We start from the raw sequence: 22,096 nt of genomic DNA, 5'->3' as shown, positions 1-22,096 counted from the left end.
TCCATCTGGATTGTTGGGCTTGTTGTTGGGGTTCCTACAGAGCTCAGAGTGGACACACCAAGGTTCTTCTAATGAATGAAAGTCCAAACTCGAACTAGGAGGGAAAAACATTTTCATCAACTTCAATAAAAATCCAAAGATTAGAAAAAGTGAAGCAACAATGAGTCCTAGTACAGTCCCAGCACTGAAGTCCCTGCTGCTCTTTATACTGGATGTGCTGCATCACTGACTGACAGCTGATGAAGAGTCTCTGGAAACACTCGTTTATCTCCTCTGCTCTTCCTTCTTCTCTCTGCAGGTGGAGCTGATGATGGTAAACAGGACGGTGTGTGTGCTGAGAGAGGAGGAGCTGTGTCCTGATGATCCAGAGAGGTTGAAGCAGCAGCAGCTTGTGTGTAGAGATGCTCTGACTGGGCCATGTTACTGGGAGGTGGAGAGGAGAGCTTCATCCAGCAGTGACTGACAGAGGAATGAGAAGAAGTGCAGATGACTGTCAGTGCTGCAGAGTGAACTGCTCTGAGAACAGCTCCACTGTCAGACACAATGTAGAGTCCAGCATCATCCCTGTGTGTCCCTCTGGATCTGACAGAGGATCATCAGTGTATCTGGACTGCTCTGCTGCTGCTCTGTCCTTCTACAGTCTCTGCACAGTCTCTGTCTGACTCTGGCTTCAGACCCTCCTGGATCAAACTCACCTGGAAAGACTTTCAAACATCACTCAATAGATTTGAATACAGAATATATTTGATATACACTGTAGATGTACTGTAGAGTTGCAGTTTGTCACTTGTAAATACAGTCTGTGAGCAGCTGTGAGCTGAAAGATCTTTCTAGAAACACGAAATGTTTTCACTCTTCTGTTGCTTTTTCATATATTTCCACAACATTAATATTGATCCCACCTGTCTCACCTGTTTCATGCTTTTATACATAATAACAGGACACGTGTGATCTGAGCGCTGCTGTGGTTGCTGTGCTGCACGTCTTCATTTAGATAACAGAGACATCTAGTGGTTCAGAGGGAGAACTGCAGGAGGTGGAGCTGTGTTTTAGCGTGGAAAACTTTTTATCTTTTAGGCGCAGATACAAATATGACAAGTATCAGTGTGAGATACAAAAGGTCACATCAGTCAGCAGAGGGAACAGTGATCACACAGCAATGTAAGAATAGAAACATAACAGTGAATCTGGACATGTATACAGATGGAAGCAAACAAACAGGATGTAACACTACATTAAAGCCACAAATGGGAAGAAAACAAAGCCAAAGGAAAATATATTTGATCTCAGGAATCCAAATCAGATGCTTTAGAGCAGGGGTCGGCAACCCTGGGCACGCGTGTCACAGCTGCCACGTGAAGGGTTAACTGATGGCACGACCATAGCTGGACTGGCCATCGGGCATACCGATGATGATTTTTCGTTTTTCTGGGCCAATGATGTTTTTTTATGATTTTTTTTTTTTTTGTAACGGTATAAACGATGGAAGGTGGTGGATTGGCCGGATGCTGGTCGATGTGTAGAAATAAGTCAGTTGTTTGGTGGTGGCTATGGCGGAGCTTCCACAGAGGCAGCAGGTGGATGAGGGAAAGGGGAGGCAGGAGGAGCAGAGACCCGAGGCGGCCGCCGGTCCGAGTGTTGGCCCCCTTGAACTTTCCCACATTTTGTCACATTACAGCACAAACATGAATCAGTTTTATTGGAATTCCACGTGAAAGACCAACACAAAGTGGAACGGAAATCATACATGATTCCAAACATTTTTTACAATAAATAACTGCAAAGTGGGGTGTGCGTAATTATTCTGTCATGGAAAAACACACTGCCATCAACTGTTTTGTTTTTGTCAAAATCACTGTAATATAATCACTGTACCTTTATATACATGTGACTTATATTAATGCTGCTGCCCTCTTGTGGCTAAAGTGTAATTATGTTCTTGTTATTAGGGAAAACATTTGAGAGTAACATGACAAATGAGTCAGCACTTTGGCTTCAGCTTAAGAAATCCTCATTTTTATGTCATCAGTTATAGTTGCATGTATTCATTATCATAAGTTAACCTTTAATATTGATGTCTTAAATTGATTTTACTTAAACTAGCAATAATTTTATGGTTGCATTAAATAAATGCATCACTAATGAATGAACTATTTCAGTAATTAATTTAAAAAATCTACATAATCAATTAAAGAAATATATTAATAATGAATTATCCATTAATTTCATTTAAAATTTTTCAATATTTGTTTATATACAATTCAAATTAATTAATTACATATTTAATCAATTATTGGTTTGTTTTCTATTTTGATTATTTTACTGACACATTTAATGAATTATTTAATGATGTATTTATTTAATTCACGTTGCTACTCCTGGCCCTGCATCGCTGTTCATAAATACATTTTATTTGTCAGCTTCACCCATCAAAGTCAGGGGGCGGGGTTAATGCTGATCAAGTCAAAACCATTGCTTTGGTCTGGTGGGCGTTCTTTTAGTGGGCTTTTCTCAATACTAAGTAGGCCTACACACCAGGGTTTGGACATGTGTGGACCCAAACTATACTTTTACCCTTTTTTGTGTGTCACCAAATACACTTTAATATTTTCTAGACAAGAATGTAGTGGCGTAATCTTTAACCTCTTTTGGCTCCAAACAGAAGTGACAGACTTGAGCAGGGTTCATTTAAAGGCTGACAGAAGTGGAGTGGTGACGGGGAGATGTTTGACAGGACAGTGTTTCAGCCTCCACAGGTTCATGTTGTGCTCCATCAGTCAGTGAAGATGAAGTCAGTGCTGATGAGGCTGTAGAGTGTGTGAGGGATGTGAATGAGGATGATGAAGATCTGATGATAGCAGATAAAAACAGGCTGCAGAGACTTTGAGCCATACAGGGCACACAGTGTGTGTACAGAACAGCTGAAATCATTATGGAGGCCTCACTGGAATATGGAGGCCTCACTGGAATATGGACGCATCACAGTACAGCTTCAGTGAAGCATTAAAGTCTCTGATATGAGATGAGAAATGAAGCAGCCAGAGCTTTTTCATGAGTGGAAATCCACTGTGACTGTGAGCTGCTGCTACAGCCTCCAGATTAGCCAGCAGCTCATCCTGCTCAACATGGACCTGTGGTCAGAGTGTGTGCTGGATAATCCGGCCCAGGATGAGGCCAAACTGACATGGGATGAAATGTCTGTCACATAATTGAGCTTAGTGTAGTTTCATTTCTGCACAATTTAAAAACAACCAAAACTTTGTTCTGTCTTTTCTATGTTATACTGTAGACTTTCTTTGATACTGTGTCCAAAAGGAGCAGCTTTTACTTTGAAGGGGAGGCGTCTCTGTTTCCTCTTCAGGTTGGATGATGGAAGCAAATTAGTAGCTGTGTCCCAAAACGTCGGCTGCATCCTCCAGAGGCTGCATTTGAAGGCCGATTACATCACAGCCAGGCGATGAAGGCTGTCCGTATTTGTCGACTCCTTCAAATGTGCCCGACAAATGCGTCCTTCATTTCCCCGAATTTGAAGGATTCGTCGGGTGTGTCCTTCGTGGCCCACCATATCCCAGAATTCATAGCGCGGCCCAGCCAAATTTCAGCTGCCAACAATGGCGGCAGCTACTAAGTTTTCAAATTACTCTTATTAATCTTTCTGGGTCACAAAATAAACTTTTAACATATTTTCAGGTGAGAAAGTAGCTGTTTAAACTTCAAATATGTAATGTAATTGTTTGCCTTTTTTCTGTGTTTTATTTGTTCCGGAGTAAATCGGTTTGGCTGAGATCAAAGTTCCTCCGGGATTTTCACACAGCTGAATAAACGTTAAACAGGAAACTGATTAAACAGAAGTGTGAGACGGTCGAGAATTTACGCCAGTGTCCTGTTATATTTTAGATAGCAAGGAGCAGACGGCCGAGTTTATTAAACTCCACCAACACAGCGGTGACGCAAATCTGAAGGCTAGACCGTCCCATTTCACAGCCTCGCACTTCCAGCCTTTTCGGTCTTTGAAGGACCCGGCCCACGTAGACCGCGAATACCGGGTCCTCCGAAGGATGCAGCCGACGTTTTGGGACAAAGCTAGTGTGTGATGTTCTTTCAGTGTTGCACTTTGTAGACGCTCCCTGAGCACTGGTCTCACAGCCAGCTGCACATAGAGACCAGTGTTGTTAGTCCAGGTCAGAAGATGACTTGTTGGAATGAAAATGAGCTTGTAGTTTGTCTGCTTTAATAATGTGACTGGAAAAAGGTGTTGGACTTCAAATATGTCCATTTCTTTCACACTTCACCTTTAAAAGTGAAGCCTTGTGGTTCCTGGAAGGAAAAACACGACTTTTTCAAGTCTTTGTCCTGTTTTTATGAGAAATGTACGACTTTAATGTGAAACATTCAGAGTTTTTTCTCTTGTTGTGTTTGTTTGAAGCTGCTTCCTGTTGGCTTCAGCTGTTTGGAGTTTCCATTTTCTAAACTTCTACATTCTGAACCTTCTTCAGCTCTGAACAGATGATGAAACACTGAATGATTTCAAGCTCACACTTTGTCTAATAAACTTACATCTTTCATTCTTTATACAGATTGAGTGACTGTGGTTTGTCAGAGATCAGCTGTGATTATCTGGCAGCAGCACTGAAGTCCAACCCCTCCCATCTGAGACAGCTGGAGCTGAGCTACAACTACAAGCTGCAGGATTCAGGAGTGAAGCATCTGTGTGGTTTCCTGGAGAGTCCAGGATGTGGACTTGAAACTCTGGGGTCAGTCAGCATGTTTTAGTTGTGCTGAGATGAATATGATGTGAAAGTTGTGCTGACACTAAACTGCAGACATCAGGCTGATATTATACTGATCCACACTGAGGATCTTCATGGTAAAGTCTGTTTTCTTCTTCTCTGGTTTAGTCCATTGACTGCAGCAGAACAATGTTCACATTTCAAACAGTGAGACTCAACGTATGGCCCGCGGCCCACACGCGGCCTGCCCACCTTCCCTGATTCAGAGAGAGGGGACCCTGATTAACTGTGTAGTGTTCTTCCTCACAGTTCTAAGTATCAGACACAACAATGAATAATCCACAGCTGACTGTCTTTAGCAGGTCAAAGGTCACGGCACACAGCAGGCAGTGGGAAATATTATAACTCTGATCATTTATCAGCACATATCCATATGTATAAAAACAAAGCTGACACTGTGAGACTTGATCAGAGGTGTGATCATCACAGCAGAGGCCTTTGTGTCAAAGTCACTGAGGATCAAACAGAAACACATGAAGCAGATTTTCCTGTTCTGGCTTTTTATAGCAGATAACCTTCAAAATATTCTGCAGTCCATCAAAAACTGAAGCAAACCATGAATCAACATGTGAACATGAGCTGATGCTGCTGAAGTGAAGCAAAGTTACAGAGGTTTGATTACAGACACAGCTGAGAGTTTGTAATCTGTCATCATTTTAAAAGGTTTACATTTCTTCAGTATATCCACATTTGCAGCTGCTACCTCAACCTCCACTTGTCCAACACAACTGCTGTCCACTGCCTCCATGACATTGTGATTTTGCTGTTGGTCTTCTGTCAGATCTTCATCAATCACTTCTGCACGGGGCACACCTTCAGACTCTGCAGCTGCATAACGAAAGCCTGTAAGATAAAATTAGACATAAGGTAAATGTACACCAATATTCCAATGACAGGTGTGTGATTCATCTGGAAGTTATGTGCGGATTAGTGTACAGTGATAGCAATTTAGTATGTTTTTAGAGGGGGGGGGGGTTGTTTACCTCCGATGGGTGCTCTTTTTCGCTTCCGTTGCGTACGCCTTGAGTGCCGGTCCGAGTCTGATACAGGTATGTCATCATGCCCCATGTGCGGTGTTGGTTCCCAGTCTGGATTTGTTACATCCATTTCATATGCTGGTTTGCCTGCAATAATGCCAAATCATAAGCTACTCAGTCGACATGATGTGGTTCTGCAGCATCACACATTAGCATGTTTTATCTCATTATCTATGACCTCAGCACGTTGAAAATAACACTAAAAGCCTTTCAAGAGTGATATGAATTAATTTAGAACTCACCGGAAAGAAAATGCCGTGAGCAAACCAACAAAAAGCTGGGGATTGCAGAGAACTCGATATCCGCTCGTCTCACCGCTGCAATCCAAGCCTGACGTCTTTGTTTAGTAATATCGGATACATGGGATCCCTCACGTTGCCTCCAGGATGGAAAACGATGAAAAGAGAGCCCGTTATCCAGCTTCTTGCCTTCACGATCGTGTGATCTAACGTTGCAACCGACAACACAACACGTACGATCCATAGCTGAAATGGTATCCTTTGGCTGGCCTACTGTCATGGCGGAAGGGGGCATGGCCCATCTCCCGTGACATCACGCTCCAAAGCCCTATAGGTGGGAAAATGTACCATGTCGACCAATCAAAAATGATATGGAAACATGACATTTGGTTGTTTAGCAAAAGGGGGAAGTTTTAGGAGTGACCGGCAAGAGAGAGCGAGTGAGCGAAAGAGAGAGAGAGTTTTGATACGTGAGAGATTTGTGACGTTTACCGTGTTTGGTCTCAAGTTAGTTTGTTGTCTTGTGTATTTAGTGTGTAGCTGTTGTTTTGTTTTGTGTGTCAGTTCTACTAGTGATCGTCACAGTTGCTGCCTTAAAGCCAACAAAGGCAGATTGCAGTGTAAACGCTGAGTGACACACCTGCTGTCAGACCTGCAGGTTTATCCCTGTGCTGTTCTCATATGTGTTAGAGTGACACAAACTATTGTTTGACACCTGATTGTTCTGTAAATAGTTTGAAATGATTATATGAAAAACGTCTGAGCCTTGGCTGCATTTTTTGGTAAATAGTACCATATAACTTTGTTGTTTGCAAAACGTGTGCGTATTTTTAAAAATGTACAATCTCTATTTGCATTTCAAGTTATGAAGATGATTCGTTAAACATGTGTGTGGTTTTTACAGTCAAAATATCACTTTCTACTTGTATTTTAAATTTTGTCTGAATTTAGATAAATTGTGCTGATACAGTTGGTCAAAATGAGAAAATAACAGATTGGCAAGATAAACAGTTTTTAAAGGTAAAATATAGAGGCCACATCAAAAGTAGTCAAGAAGGGTTAAAGGCTAAAAGCAAAGTTGTCACCAAGTACTGTTTATATTTGTGTGTATTGCTGCAGCTTTTTTGAGTATTAATTTGGTGCCTTTGTGTGAAATAATGGTATTGTGAGTGATCCATATAGTCACAAAGAATAGCCACTTGTTTCTGTGCTACCAAAGTTCCCCGGCTTTCATTCAAAATGTGTTTATCGTCAGCACCTGCACATTAAACTACTTAAACATTATAAATGTCTTCAAGCTCACACTGAGGCCTGTGGGGTACTATCAGCCACTGAGACAGTACACACATTTATATGTGTTTGTATATGAATATTTCATACTTTAAGACTGCCTGTTTATTTAAGGGAGATGAACAAAATACATTGGAATTGTACAAAATAATATCATGGATGATAAATTAAATAGATTTTAAGTAGATGCTTGTGCATTCTTAAAGTCTTATATGTTGAACTGAACTATGTGATCTGTTCAAAGCCTTAATCTTAATTTGAAGTGAAATGTGCATTTTGAGTTTATACACTATGTATATAAGGCGACCGTTTCCTTTTGCAGTATTTTTGTGTGGTGTACTTTTCTGTCTTAACAAAAGGGGAACAAAGGTGTTTAAGTTCACCTAGGATGATGTGTTTTAATTTTCACATGGTCTTGCTTGAATTTGACCCTGACAAAGGCGTATGAACTCTGTCAGCTGTTTGGAGTTTCCATTTTCTAAACTTCTACATTCTGAACCTTCTTCAGCTCTGAACAGATGATGAAACACTGAATGATTTCAAGCTCACACTTTGTCTAATAAACTTACATCTTTCATTCTTTATACAGATTGAGGGACTGTGGTTTGTCAGAGATCAGCTGTGATTATCTGGCAGCAGCACTGAAGTCCAACCCCTCCCATCTGAGACAGCTGGAGCTGAGCTGGAACGAGCTGCAGGATTCAGGAGTGAAGCATCTGTGTGGTTTCCTGGAGAGTCCAGGATGTGGACTTGAAACTCTGAGGTCAGTCAGCATGTTTTAGTTGTGCTGAGATGAATATGATGTGAAAGTTGTGCTGACACTAAACTGCAGACATCAGGCTGATATTATACTGATCCACACTGAGGATCTTCATGGTAAAGTCTGTTTTCTTCTTCTCTGGTTTAGTCCATTGACTGCAGCAGAACAATGTTCACATTTCAAACCTTCAAAGAAGAAGAAAAATCCTCCACTGGATAATTCACTGTGAAACTCTCCAACTCTTCATTCCACCTTAAAGTCTGTCTGACACTGAAATCCAAAGCAAAATGTGCGTTTGCTTTACAGACAGCAGTCCAACACAAACATACACACATCATCCAAAACACAGTCCAACATCCAAATCTCCTCCACTGCCAGCATGAATGATGGGAAAGAGAAGGAGGAACACTCTGACATTCAGGGTTAGAATGAGTTTCATGAAGCAGACTGTGAAGATCAAAGCTGCATTAGAAAGCTTACATGAATGAATGAGTGGACAGAAGTGGACAGAGATCATCTGAAGCACTTCAAAGGCTTTAAATCAGCACATTTCTCTTTATTCTTTATCAACTCTGTTAGTTTCTCTCAGTTTTCTGTGGAATGAAGCTAACAGCAGGCTAATAAGATGCTGACCAATAGGTTTCTATTAAAGGTTGTAATTTGTATATGAAAAAGTGCTTTGGCTCAGCAGGGATCAGCTTGCAGGTAGAATACAGCTGCTGGATGGGATTAGCATGTCATAGCTATCTACCAAACTGCTAACTGGGGGATTTCAGGCCCCATCTATGGATCATTTTTGCTAACTGTTTATTCAGCTTAGGCTCACAGGGCTGCAGCTTGTGCCCTAGCTGTCATAGGGCAAGAGGCGTGGTCCACCTGCACAGGTGAGCAGTCCATCACAGGGCCAACAGAGAGAGACAGAGAAGCACTCTCTCACATCCACACCTACAGCCAATTTAGAAGCACCAATGAACCTAAGCAGCATTTCATTGGACTGTGGGAGAACATCCAACCTCCACAGAAAGGCCAACAAGCTTCAACCTACAACCTTCTTGCTTTAAGGCACTAGTGCGAACCACTTTTCCCCATTTCAGCCCAAATCCTGCATCTTCCTGTTTCTGACTCCAGGCCAGCTCCACTAACACTTTCTCATCAGACACTGCCACCTAGTGGAGGAAGTCTTAGTTCCATTTGAAGCTTCAGATGACAGTTAGTTCCTTTACAAAGAGGTGGAGGTGGTGGGGCCACAGCACCATCATCACTGAGTGCCATAGGACACTTAACCTTTGTTTCCATATGCTGGGAACTTCCTGTTGTTCCAAGGAGGACTGGAAAATGTGTGAAAATCTCCCAGTCAGTTCCTCACAGCACACTTCAATCATTTCCCTCCCACAGCATCAGGACCAGGGCTTTTTCTCTCTTTGGTCCCACTAAGAGATTTCCACACAAACACCTCATCAGTGGGACTCTCAGAGCTACCAGCCCTTTGCTACAATCACAAAGCTCTTCATTGAAATCAATGATATCAAAGCTGGAATCAAATGAGTCCAAGTCTTCTGCTGATTCAGCATCACATTCATCTTTGCTCCTTGTTCTGCATCCCCACCATGGACTTCATTCCTTTCCAAGCCAGCCTTGAGTGTCCTTTATTCAGCTCATCCTCTGCTTTACTTTTACACCTGATTTTAGCTGCTTTATCTCTCTTTCAACAAGTTTCTGTGCCTCAATCTTTTTCTTCTCTCCCTCATAACAAGACAGCTTCTTCTGCCTGAGAACATGTTGGAGTGATTTACTAATCCAGGGCTGCTTATTGGGGAAAATACTTCCTGTTTCCAAAGTAATCCCCATTTTTCCCAGAAAGAAATGTAAGTAGAAATCGATGATCTCAGTGAGAACATGAGCCTTTAAAAAGTCCCAGTGGGTGCAGTCAAAGCAGTCCCTCAGTCCCAGTATATAGTCTTTGGTCCAGACTGGAACAACTGTGTGCCCAGTTTGAGCTCTCTTCAGTCCTGTGACCTGACAGACCCAGAGGGGCCATCACATCACATTTAGAAGCTCCCCTAATGGAGCCACAACACATGTCCAATACTTAGTCTGTCTTGTTGGACCAACTGGAAGAAATGATTCAAGGACTTAGTCACAGAACAGAGATTCAAATCTCCAAAATCCAACTGGCTGCATCAGGACATATAGTCTGAAACTCTGCACAGTTTCCTGTTTGAAGCTGCTTCCTGTTGGCTTCAGCTGTTTGGAGTTTCCATTTTCTAAACTTCTACATTCTGAACCTTCTTCAGCTCTGAACAGATGATGAAACACTGAATGATTTCAAGCTCACACTTTGTCTAATAAACTTACATCTTTCATTCTTTATACAGATTGATGAGCTGTGGTTTGTCAGAGATCAGCTGTGATTATCTGGCAGCAGCACTGAAGTCCAACCCCTCCCATCTGAGACAGCTGGACCTGAGCTGGAACAACCTGAAGCATCCAGATGTGAAGCAGCTGTCTGATCTTCAGCAGAGTCCAGACTACAGACTGGAGACTCTGGTGTAAGTAGAGTGATGGAGTGAGTGGGTGGTGCTGTCAGCAGTATTGTACTAAACACAGTCAGTATGAAACAAAGATCCAGTGTTTCCTGTAAAGCTGCAGCTTCTCAGTGAAGCTGTGAGAGGAGAATGGTGACAGGCTTCAGGATTGGACACAAACACTTCCTGTTTCTGACCTTTATGGTCACCATAGTAACGGCTGACATGCTCTGATCAAACACTATCAACAGCCAATCAGCTCTCTGAACAAAGCAGCACGCAGACCAATGACTGCATTCATTTCCATGTTTAAAGCAGTGAAGAACACAGTCTGTAGGTGAGGAAGAATTTAGTGAGAGCAGATGTTTGGATGGAATTCCTCCAGTTAACAGCTGGAACCGTCCATCTGGATTGTTGGGCTTGTTGTTGGGGTTCCTACAGAGCTCAGAGTGGACACACCAAGGTTCTTCTAATGAATGAAAGTCCAAACTCAAACTAGGAGGGAAAAACATTTTCATCAACTTCAATAAAAATCCAAAGATTAGAAAAAGTGAAGCAACAATGAGTCCTAGTACAGTCCCAGCACTGAAGTCCCTGCTGCTCTTTATACTGGATGTGCTGCATCACTGACTGCACTGTAAAAAAAAAAACGTTGCTAAAACTTAAAAACTCAAGGCAACCGACTGCATTTACGTTTTTAGGTTCTGATGGATAACTTATAATTTCAAGTTTAGGTGATAAGTTGCTTTAGCTAATGTTTTTGTGTTGACAAAATTAATAATTGTCCTTTTTCTCAACTCATATTTTATTGTTTTTGCAACGTATTTCCTAAAGTTTACACAAGGTATTAGTTTTAGTTTTGGCAACGTATTTCCTAAAGTTTACACAAGGTATTAGTTTTAGTTTTGGCAACGTATTTCCTAAAGTTTACACAACATATTTTTTTTGTTTTGCCAATCAATTTCCTAAAGTTTAGAAAAAGTATCTTTCATAGTTTTCATGAGGTGCTCCCTGTTGTACCAATGAATGTTTACACAGTTGATTTTCAAATAACTTTGTGTTCAAACACAACTGCACCACTGACAATGTTGACTTTTGAGATCAGCCATTTTTAACATACTGACAACATTCAGCCACAAATAAAGTCCTTCCAAAAACACAAAAAAAGTCAAATTTTTGTAACAAATGTTACTCATCCAATTTTAAAGGTGGTGTTGTCAGACAGAATATCAAACCTATCTTGATAGATAGTCACTAACAAACAGATTCAAAACATCAGATGGCAGGATGTGAACAACTTCCTGGTTTCCATACAGCTAACAACTTTCAAACAAATTTTTCCACCACTTGTCTTTTAATAGTAATGGTATCAACACTCCAATTTCCTGTGAAGTTCAGTATCGCGCCACATTTGTTATAAAACTAATACAAATGTACCTAAAACCAGATTATAAAATTTTTTAAAACAGCTCAAGTTAGAATAAAACCTTTCAACATTTTATAATAACATGTTATACATGAAATCTGCAATCAGCCATGCAAGCTACATTAAGTAAAGTTAGAACAGAAGACATTGATTCAGAACTTTCTGCACCTTACCGTTTTCTTAAAGACAGAAATTAACTTTTTTCAGAGCAACTTGCCACGAAACCCAAAAACAGTAAATCAAAACAAATTGCCATTCTGTTTTACACAAGTTGCATTTGAGTTGAACATGTTGTCAAATAGGTTAGACTTTGGTTAAGAGCTTGGTTTTGAAGCTTCTTATCCTCTGGGAACAGGTAGATGTCAACTCCATAAAAATGTGTTGCACAGCTTCAAATGTGTACTTGAGTTCTTTGGGAAACTCCATGTTGAGCCCATAAAGTAGGCCAAACAAGTAGGCAAAGGCAGTGGGAAGGTCTGGCAGATCATCAAGAATAATGTCCTCTTCCAAAACAATGGCAGTGTTGACCACTGTGGACTGCGAGTTGGGTCCCACGTAGTCCTCCAGAACAGTGAGGATGCCCACCGTAACACCTCGGGTTGCCCTCTCAACTGGATCTGTATCCTATGCAAAATAAAAAACAACAGTACATATAAGTCTCTGAAAACCAAAACTGAAGATTGAGTAGATTTGCATACTCACCAGACATGTTAAGAAGAGTTTGGTCTCGTCGTCGCGAACAAATATCGGTAACCCTTCCAAACTGATGGTTCGTCGATGCTGGACTATGTTTGAGACCTAAAACAAGGAAATCAAATAAGACTCAGTCTCATTTATAAACCTACCATTTTGTTTTTAAAACACATTAAGTGTTGTTGCTCAAAATACAGCCTTAAGAAATAAGATGTTGAAATGAGTTATTACAGATAATTGGTCATGTTTTTGTCAGTTTTTTTTTTTTAATTTATTTTTTAAGTAATTTTGATGTGCAACAAATGTAGCACACTTATTACAACATTTATAACAAAAAGTGCCATGAGTGGGATGAGAGTTGAACTGTCTGTCATTACCTGCAATCTGCCAAACAGCGCTGCTTGTTAGCTTGTAATCCCATTCAGGACACACTTTTTGAAAACTAACAATTTTTACATCAATTTAGTAAATATTTAATAAAGTATCTTTCGTTACAGTGGGAACTTCAGGTTCCTCATAAACCAGACACAAATACATTTTTATATATTACCTGTTCATCAAACTTCTGCAACAGGGAATCCATGTCATTGCGGAAAGCAGCTTTTCTAATTCGATACAGCTTAATCAGCCGAAGTGAGTAAGTGTCGAGGGCAGTCATGAAGGTCCCCATGAGATCCTTGGTGGTAATGCGTGAGAATTCCGCACAAATCTACAAAGCAACAAAAAAAATATAGAAGAAAACTTTTAAAGGTACATTATATAAAAATCACATTGTTTTCAAATTTGGTTAAAAGAGCTTAATTTCAAAACATTTAGTTAGTCTCGGTTGATCTATTGGTCAGGCCTTGATTGGATTTTTTTTTTTCTTTTAGTGGTAGTGGTGGTACAAATTATAACTGACGTATTAAAAAAAAACAAAAAACAAGAAAAATCTGATCGGCAGATTTTACAGTAAGTCTATAGAATACCTAATCAAATGTTGATAAGACAAAATAATGGTTTCAATTGTTACAGGATGTATTGCAGAAAAGAAATAAATCAATAAATTGTATTTTAAATTCATTGAAAAAATTCCATTAATTTTATAGTTATGTAGAAATGAAGTAAGAATAACATCCTGTGGTCAAATTTGTATACTTTCATAACACGTAAGTGACTTTCTCAATCCTGTTCTGTGAGTTTCATGGCTGTTGCCCGCTAAGGGTCAGCACCAAAAGATTCTAGATGCCCAGTGAAGACAAGTCATTGCGGCGACCGTGGTTCAGGGGGTTGGGAAGCTCATCTGTAACCGGAAGGATGCTGGTTCTATCCCCAGCTCTCTCTGTCCTGGTCGTTGTGTCCTTGGGCAAGACCCTTTACCCCACCGCTTACTGGTGTTGGCCAGAGGGGCCAGTGGCGCGATATGGCAGCGTCACTTCTGTCAGTCTACCCCAGGGCAGCTGTGGCTACAACTGTGGTTTCCCTGCACCGATGTGTGAATGTGAGAGTGAGTGAGTGAGTGAGTGAGTAGTGGAATTATAAAGCGCTTTGGGTGCCCAGAGAAGAGCGAAATAAAAGCAATCCGTTATTATACACAGCAAGTTGACAAGTAAATAGATTTCACTTCAATAGAGTTCATATTTTTAGAGCCAAGTATTTTTTTATATTTTATTGTTCTGCATTGTTAGCTCAACGGTAGCCTTCAACCTTTTCTACAAGATATTGGAGTGATACAAACAGATGCTTCTCAAGGGCACAAGAAATGGAGCTCACGTTCATTTACTCACCCAGACAAGTTTCGAGGCATTTGGAGTTGTTCAGAAGGAATTGTAAAGGTCCTATATCATGTAAAATCAACTTTTTGGAGCTTTTAAACACATTTTAATGTTATTTCCTTAGATTAAAATCCCTCCAGAGTGGTTTTTGGCTTAATTCAGGCATTTCTTAGTTGTCTCAGTGAATCCTTTCCCCATAACCGTGGCTCAGCTCTCTCTTGCAAAACGACTGACTCGTAACATTGGGATTAAAATTTCTTTCTAACAACTCCAAATGCCTTGAAATTTTTCTGGGTGAATAAATGAACGTTTTCAATTTTAGAAATAAGACCACACTGGGGAAAAAGGGAAGAAGAAAAAAACGGAAGTTTTCCTTTAAATATTTAAGAGATTATCTTACCTGTTCTTTCAAGAAGAGAGCTGGCCATCTGAGCTGCATTTCCTTGACCAAGGGCTGCATCTCCACAACTTCTTTCCTCCTGAGAGAGAATGTGATGTCCATCTTTTGGGTGATGAGTGCCATGTTCTTATCCCTCTTCTTCACCTTTTGGTTCTGTTGAGATAATTAATGGGTTGGTTTTGAAAAGTGCATCATTTATATTTTTAATTACATCATCATCTGCCTCAATGTTCTGTTAAGCAAGCACCTGTTTGATTCTTTGAAATGAATGAACCTGAGAAAATTTTAAAATGTCACTAATTTCCTCAATAATTCTCTGCAAAGCACTTTTAGAAACATGTAACAATGTTTGCATGCATAGAAAAAGTCTAGCTATTTTATGTTCAAGACATTGGTAATCTACAAACTCATTGTCCTCTTTATCACTTGATGCTACACCTGAACCACTTGGTAATGTCTCTGGCTCCTGAGAGGTATTTAAGGATTTATCAGGGGAGCTACTTTCACTAGGACATGCATTTGCATGAGAAATCAGTCTAATACAGTTTTTTATATCTTTTGAGTTTTTGTGCTTTCTGCTTGTGTGTGACGTAAAGGTTGTTAAATTGTTGGTAGCATAGTCACATTTTTGGAAAGGACAGGATACAGTCTGATTTTTTTTAAGTGCCTTAAAATATGTGAAATAAATGTATGCTGTGAGCAGTTTTCCTTAAATTCACAAAAATCACAAAAAAATGTTGAGATCTCCTGCCTTTTCTTAGCCCTGTTGTGTGATCTGCTGAGGTGAGACTTCAATGCCCCTCGTGTCCTGAACGAACAGACGCAGTCACTGTAAACACAGGGCAAATGAAATCCTCTTCTATGTCGTAGCTGGTGATGTCTTAAGAGTACTTCTTGGCTTGAACAGACAAAAGAGCAGAACTGGCACTGCATACAAAAGCTATAATGAGAAGAGAGGAGAGGACAGTGTCAACAATTCAAAAGAAACCTGAATTAATCTCAAATTACCAAAGTTACATTACCTGATAATGTGTTTGGGGCGGGGGGCAGGCACTCCTGTTCTGATTCCTCTCCTTACCAACTCCTCATCAGTCCCTCATAAATCAGGACAAGCAGTGGTCTGGAGTTGGCTTTTAATTCTCTAAATAAATAAAAATAGCAATTAGTTTTAAAATAAAATACCAGCTTCCTGACATTACTTAAGAATTTTTTTGGCTCACTAAAGTGAGCTGATTCTGCCTTGTAAAATGCCATGTGAAACACAGTAAAACAAATAATTTACAAAACATACATTACATCAAATGTTTAATTTATTTAATTTATTATTAACAAATTGTATTCTACATGGAATGCACCAACAGTATACTGGGATGTATTATGTAAGCCAAGGATAATTTTGTGTGATTGGTTTTACAACTTAGAATGACAAACATTGGATTGAGAGTATGAGTGGGATAAAACTCCTGAAGCATCTGTTTAAATTATCAGTGCATTTATTAATGGTGCTCCATAAATAAACCAAAACAATGTTGTTTTGTGCATAACAAAAAGCTCACAATTGTGCAGTCAAAATGTAAAATAAAAGATGCTGAGCATAATAACAAAGACAGATTTTGCAGCTGCTCTGTTTCCAAGTTCTACTGCGCAACTGACAGCCTGGAGTTTGAAATTCTCTTTGTAACCGTGTCTCTTACAGGTGCCATTTATGGTCCTTACACACATAATATGGTAATATTACGTTGAAGCAGAGTACGTATCACTCTGCGAGGCTCCTCGGTAGCCGTAATGCTCCAACAATCCATCAAGCAGTGCAGCTTCATAGCTTACCAAAGTCGTACCAAAACATTTTTTGACATATTTTTTTAAGCTGTGTACCACATAAAATTGGTTCGAGGTCAGTAAGCACAACCAGAATTCATACATAAGGCAGACTGTCGATTTTTGAGATGAAAGGATTTTAGGCCGTGCGTCAACGCGGTTAGCCCGGTTAGCTCACTAACGCCACCCAGCCCCACGCACGGGGTGATCCGCGGTAACTAGTTAACGGAGATTTGCCCCGTTAATGCAGTTATGGCATTAACTTTACGCTGACAGCACTAAAATAGTCATCTTCAAATGTTTTCTTTTTACCGACCAGCTCCTCTTTGATAGCTGCCGTGTCCATCTTGTCGTTGCCTGCAGGTGAAGCGATGGGGGAGGGGGAGTTGTGTTCAGTGAAGGAGAGAGGCGGAGTAACACAGCGTAGAGACAAAAGTGGACGAAAGAGAGGCAAACTTGCGGCTCCACGAGTATAATGATAATGTAGACTATATCGATATAAACTATATTGTCACATCTCATATTTCATTTAGTGGAGCTCGCTGGCCATGAGGACTCCACCACCCCGTTCACACAGAAACTAAAGCACACATTTTATTGGCTAGATGTGATTCGAACAAATTAAACAACATGGCAGCAGGCGCCCCCGAACTTTATTTTATTTTATTTTATTTAAATAGCGGCGGGGGGTTGCTGCCGTTGGTCATGAGTGAGCCAGCCTATTTTGTTTCGTTCGGTGGTATGGCGGCCACAGACTGCACTTCATGAAATACGCATAGGGGGTGTCGCGGAGGCTTGTCAGATATGAGCGCGCCTCTTTAGTAGCGAAGTTTGTCGGATTTTCATTGGTTTGTGACATGGAATCTTAAATGATATAGTAAACACATACCCATAAGCCACAAGGCTTCTTAGCCAAGAAAGTAATGCTATGCTAAGTTTCGGAAAAATACGAAGAACTTCAGTTGTGATATTTCTAACAGACAAATTGAGACTGTTCAAACATATACTGTCTGATATAATAAAAGAAACATTACTTGCCTTTAGAAACTTGAGATGAACGATCTATCCAGCTCCTAGCCTCACGTTCTCATTAAGGCAGACGGGCAGGTGGCTTTCAGTCCTTGCAAAAGCGCAAAGTAGACCCCGTAGCATCCAAAAATATGAGATGCGCATGCGTACTCAGGCACAGAAAGGCGCCAACAGCTTCAACTCATGTAAAACTTGAATTCATTCATTTTGCCAGCAATAAATTTCATCTGAGACCAACTTTTGCTCCAAAACGTTAAATGATTAGTTGAAACCCTTAATGTATTTGAGTTTATGGGCCAACTGAACTTTTATTGTTGAATTGTGAAAGAAATGACTGTAAGCTCAACAACTGCAAGTTTGATTTTTTACAGTGTGACAGCTGATGAAGAGTCTCTGGAAACACTTGTTTATCTCCTCTGCTCTTCCTTCTTCTCTCTGCAGGTGGAGGTGATGATGGTAAACAGGACGGTGTGTGTGCTGAGAGAGGAGGAGCTGTGTCCTGATGATCCAGAGAGGTTGAAGCAGCAGCAGCTTGTGTGTAGAGATGCTCTGACTGGGCCATGTTACTGGGAGGTGGAGAGGAGAGCTTCATCCAGCAGTGACTGACAGAGGAATGAGAAGAAGTGCAGATGACTGTCAGTGCTGCAGAGTGAACTGCTCTGAGAACAGCTCCACTGTCAGACACAATGTAGAGTCCAGCATCATCCCTGTGTGTCCCTCTGGATCTGACAGAGGATCATCAGTGTATCTGGACTGCTCTGCTGCTGCGCTGTCCTTCTACAGTCTCTGCACAGTCTCTGTCTGACTCTGGCTTCAGACCCTCCTGGATCAAACTCACCTGGAAAGGCTTTCAAACATCACTCAATAGATTTGAATACAGAATATATTTGATATATACTGTAGATGTACTGTAGAGTTGCAGTTTGTCACTTGTAAATACAGTCTGTGAGCAGCTATGAGCTGAAAGATCTTTCTAGAAACAGGAAATGTTTTCACTCTTCTGTTGCTTTTTCATATATTTCCACAACATTAATATTGATCCCACCTGTCTCACCTGTTTCATGCTTTTATACATAATAACAGGACACGTGTGATCTGAGCGCTGCTGTGGTTGCTGTGCTGCACGTCTTCATTTAGATAACAGAGACATCTAGTGGTTCAGAGGGAGAACTGCAGGAGGTGGAGCTGTGTTTTAGCGTGGAAAACTTTTTATCTTTTAGGCGCAGATACAAATATGACAAGTATCAGTGTGAGATACAAAAGGTCACATCAGTCAGCAGAGGGAACAGTGATCACACAGCAATGTAAGAATAGAAACATAACAGTGAATCTGGACATGTATACAGATGGAAGCAAACAAACAGGATGTAACACTACATTAAAGCCACAAATGGGAAGAAAACAAAGCCAAAGGAAAATATATTTGATCTCAGGAATCCAAATCAGATGCTTTAGAGCAGGGGTCGGCAACCCTGGGCACGCGTGTCACAGCTGCCACGTGAAGGGTTAACTGATGGCACGACCATAGCTGGACTGGCCATCGGGCATACTGATGGTGATTTTTCGTTTTTAATGGGCCGATGATGTTTTTTTATTTTTTTGTAACGGTATAAACAATGAAAGATGGCGGATTGTCCTGATGCTGGTCGATGTGTAGAAATAAGTCAGTTGTTTGGTGGTGGCTTTGGCGGAGCTTCCACAGAGGCAGCAGGTGGATGAGGGAAAGGGGAGGCAGGAGGAGCAGAGACCCGAGGCGGCTGCCGGTCCGAGTGTCAGGTGAACTGAACTTCAGGTAAGAAGTTATGACCTGCAGTCTATCTGGGTCAGATATAAACCAAGTTTAGGTGGAGTTTATTTTCCTTGTGCTGACTTTTTACAGTCAGTTATAATAACTCCCACTCAGAGGAGACCAGAGATCACATTAACATGTGTGTCTCTGTAGTAACAAACATGCCATATTAGCCCAGTTTATTTTTCTTATCATTGTTGTGAGGAGACCATAAATAGCATTTGTATTTTCTGTTGTACATTTCATTTGCTGTTATGGATAAAAAGTCTTTTTTTGTTTCAAAGTAGCTGATAAATATTCGTTGATAGCTGCAAACATCTGCGCACAAATATAATCCTATGAAGTGGTTCTATATAGTGTGTAATTTATTGCTAATGCAATCATATGGCACATTGACTTCTGAGGAAATGTTAGATGCACTCATCATCAGAAAGGTGTCCGACCTAAACCAGGGGGTTTAGAGCATCTTGGAGTTTTTGTGGTTTGTTTTCTTTAAGTCATTTCACAGATTTTCTCCATAATTTCAATTCCTTGAATAAAACAACAAACTTAGGGGATGATTTTGTAATCCAACTTTATGTATGAAAGATTTGACTAAACATAAAACAATCTTCCAACTCAGTCGTCATTCTTATCTTGTGAAATCAAACCAAATGTTCTGTTGTCTCTAAATCAGGGATTGATGAAATCTTTGGTTGCATCCATTTATGAACATGTTCTCATTCATATTAAATCGTAGTCTAAGTCCTTCTTTAGAGGGATAAATGTCATTCATTGTCTTCAAATGTGTTTCTGTTGTTTTGGGGGGAAGTTTGAAGTCCATTGTTCAAAGTCTGTTAATGAAACTTTATGAAGTTTATGTAGGATGTTTTTCCTATTTTGTATTTGTTTGAATTATGATGTATTTCTGACTCTTGCTGCCATGATGCCAGGTCTCTCTTGAAAACAACATTTTTAATCTCAATTAAATTTTCACCTGGAGAAATAAAGATGATAATAATAATTTTGTCTTCAGGGAATCATTTCTCTGTAAAACAGCTTCTTCTGAAACTCTTGTTACATTTCTTGTTTATTGTTTGCTGGTTTTAGAAAAATGTCATCGTCTCTGTGTGAACTTAAACTCTACATGTGGTGTCAGCTATAAACGAGCTCTAGAGTCTAATAACGATGCTTTTATTATTGTCTGGTATCCAACCTAACCCTGGGCCTCTGGCTGAATGTGAAACACCAGCAGATGTTAAAAACTGTCTGGGTTACACGTGCATCACGTCGTGTGCTTCCTAACATGGATATGATTGGAATCTGGGCTGTTCAAGCGGTGCTGGTATCGTTGTTGTTTCTGAGACTTTCCAAATCTTTACTGGATAAAAACGTAGCAACTGATGGATTTAACATTTAGCTCTCAGACTGTCCCAGAAAAGGCGGAGGTCTGGAAGTGTATGTGAAGGTCTGTCTTGCTGCTCAAGTCTTGTTCTCTCCATCTGCACCTCAGCCATTTGAAATCTTGGCCTTAACTATTGATCTGTTTGGAAATCAGACTGTTGTTGGCTGCTATCAGCCTCCACCTGCTTCCCCCAGCACATCACCGTCTCTGGTTCAACTTTTATCTGAGCTGCATTTTAATGACGTCTTTCAGATGGATGATTTTCATTGGGACTGGCTTTCTTCTGTGTCTGATGATTTTAAGGCACGCTGCTTGTTTTTAAAACTGACTCAAATTATTTAAAGCCTCACACGCCTTGATCCTAAACACCCAGATAAATCTGCTCTTATTGACCTTTTTTAACTAATATGCTGCGTAAGTTTTCCACATCTGCAGTTTTTGCCAACGACCTGAGTGATCACTGCATAGTTGGTGCTGTGAGAAACACTAAAATCTCACGCTCCGAGCCCGCATCAGTTTGAACTGGGGTCGTATTAAACAGGCTGACAATGTCAGTTTGGGAACATTTACAGGAGAGTTGTGTCTACTTTGTGGACAGACACGCCCCTTTTTGCCAGGTCAGGGTGAAAGGTCGGGACAGGCCTGGTTTGGTTCAGTACCGGCCGATCTCCTACATGAGAGAAACCAGGCCTGGGCAGGAAGTCTGGCTCTGATGCTGATTGGCTACGTTTTCATTAGCTGTGTAATCGGATTACTGCCTCCATCATCAAGATGTAACTATTTTTTACTTTAACGACTGACAGTCCAAACGACCGTAGGAGGTTTTGGCAAACTATAAAGTGTCTCTGCCAGCTGTGACTCCTCAGAGCTTCCTCCTCACTTAAATATCGACTCCACTCCTGTGTCACACAAAACTGAAATGTTGCTTTAACAAACACTTTGTTGCTTCTTGCTCTTTGTTCAGCACAGTATCTGATGGTAAACCTCTTGCACACAACTCTGCTCGTAGTTCCTGCTTACTGATACCTTTTCCTTCACGCCTGTCACAGTAGAAGAGGTTTGTAAGGCTTTGAATAGCCCCAACACCAGAAACTCGTCCTCACAATCGTTCTCCTTCCTTCTTGCACTTGGCTGCCAATATCATAGCTGAGCCAGTGTCTTA

At 40.6% G+C, this 22,096-nt stretch overlaps 2 protein-coding genes across 3 annotated transcripts in view; one reads left to right on the top strand and one right to left on the bottom strand.

The window, feature by feature from the left end:
• The window catches only part of LOC145422991 (protein NLRC3-like), a 146,781-nt gene extending 126,228 nt beyond the window's left edge, over positions 1 to 20,553 (top strand). The window contains exon 6 of the mRNA XM_080295022.1: positions 18,203 to 20,553. Within this exon, the coding sequence (XP_080151148.1) occupies positions 18,203 to 18,212 (10 nt within the window). The 3' untranslated portion in view covers positions 18,213 to 20,553. The remainder of the gene's footprint in view (positions 1 to 18,202) is intronic.
• Positions 11,730 to 18,114, bottom strand: LOC113036989 (uncharacterized). Of its 2 annotated transcripts, none has more exons than XM_026193648.2 (7): positions 17,049 to 18,114; positions 15,937 to 16,055; positions 15,666 to 15,854; positions 14,915 to 15,067; positions 13,311 to 13,469; positions 12,770 to 12,865; positions 11,730 to 12,691 (listed from the first exon to the last, which is right to left on the bottom strand). In XM_026193648.2, exons 4-7 carry the CDS (start codon positions 15,035 to 15,037, stop codon positions 12,371 to 12,373), a joined length of 699 nt encoding a protein of 232 aa, XP_026049433.2. In that variant the 5' UTR covers positions 15,038 to 15,067; positions 15,666 to 15,854; positions 15,937 to 16,055; positions 17,049 to 18,114; the 3' UTR covers positions 11,730 to 12,370. The 2 variants fall into 2 exon arrangements, with proteins under 2 accessions (XP_026049433.2, XP_080154386.1); XM_080298260.1 differs by having other exon boundaries at positions 17,771 to 18,114.
• Positions 20,554 to 22,096: the final 1,543 nt, after the last annotated feature.

Source organism: Astatotilapia calliptera, chromosome 3 (genome assembly GCF_964374335.1).
Source record: "Astatotilapia calliptera chromosome 3, fAstCal68.1, whole genome shotgun sequence".
NCBI lineage: Eukaryota > Metazoa > Chordata > Actinopteri > Cichliformes > Cichlidae > Astatotilapia > Astatotilapia calliptera.
The sequence above is the reverse complement of the archived record's forward strand: the minus strand, read 5'-3'. Positions and strand labels throughout refer to the sequence as shown.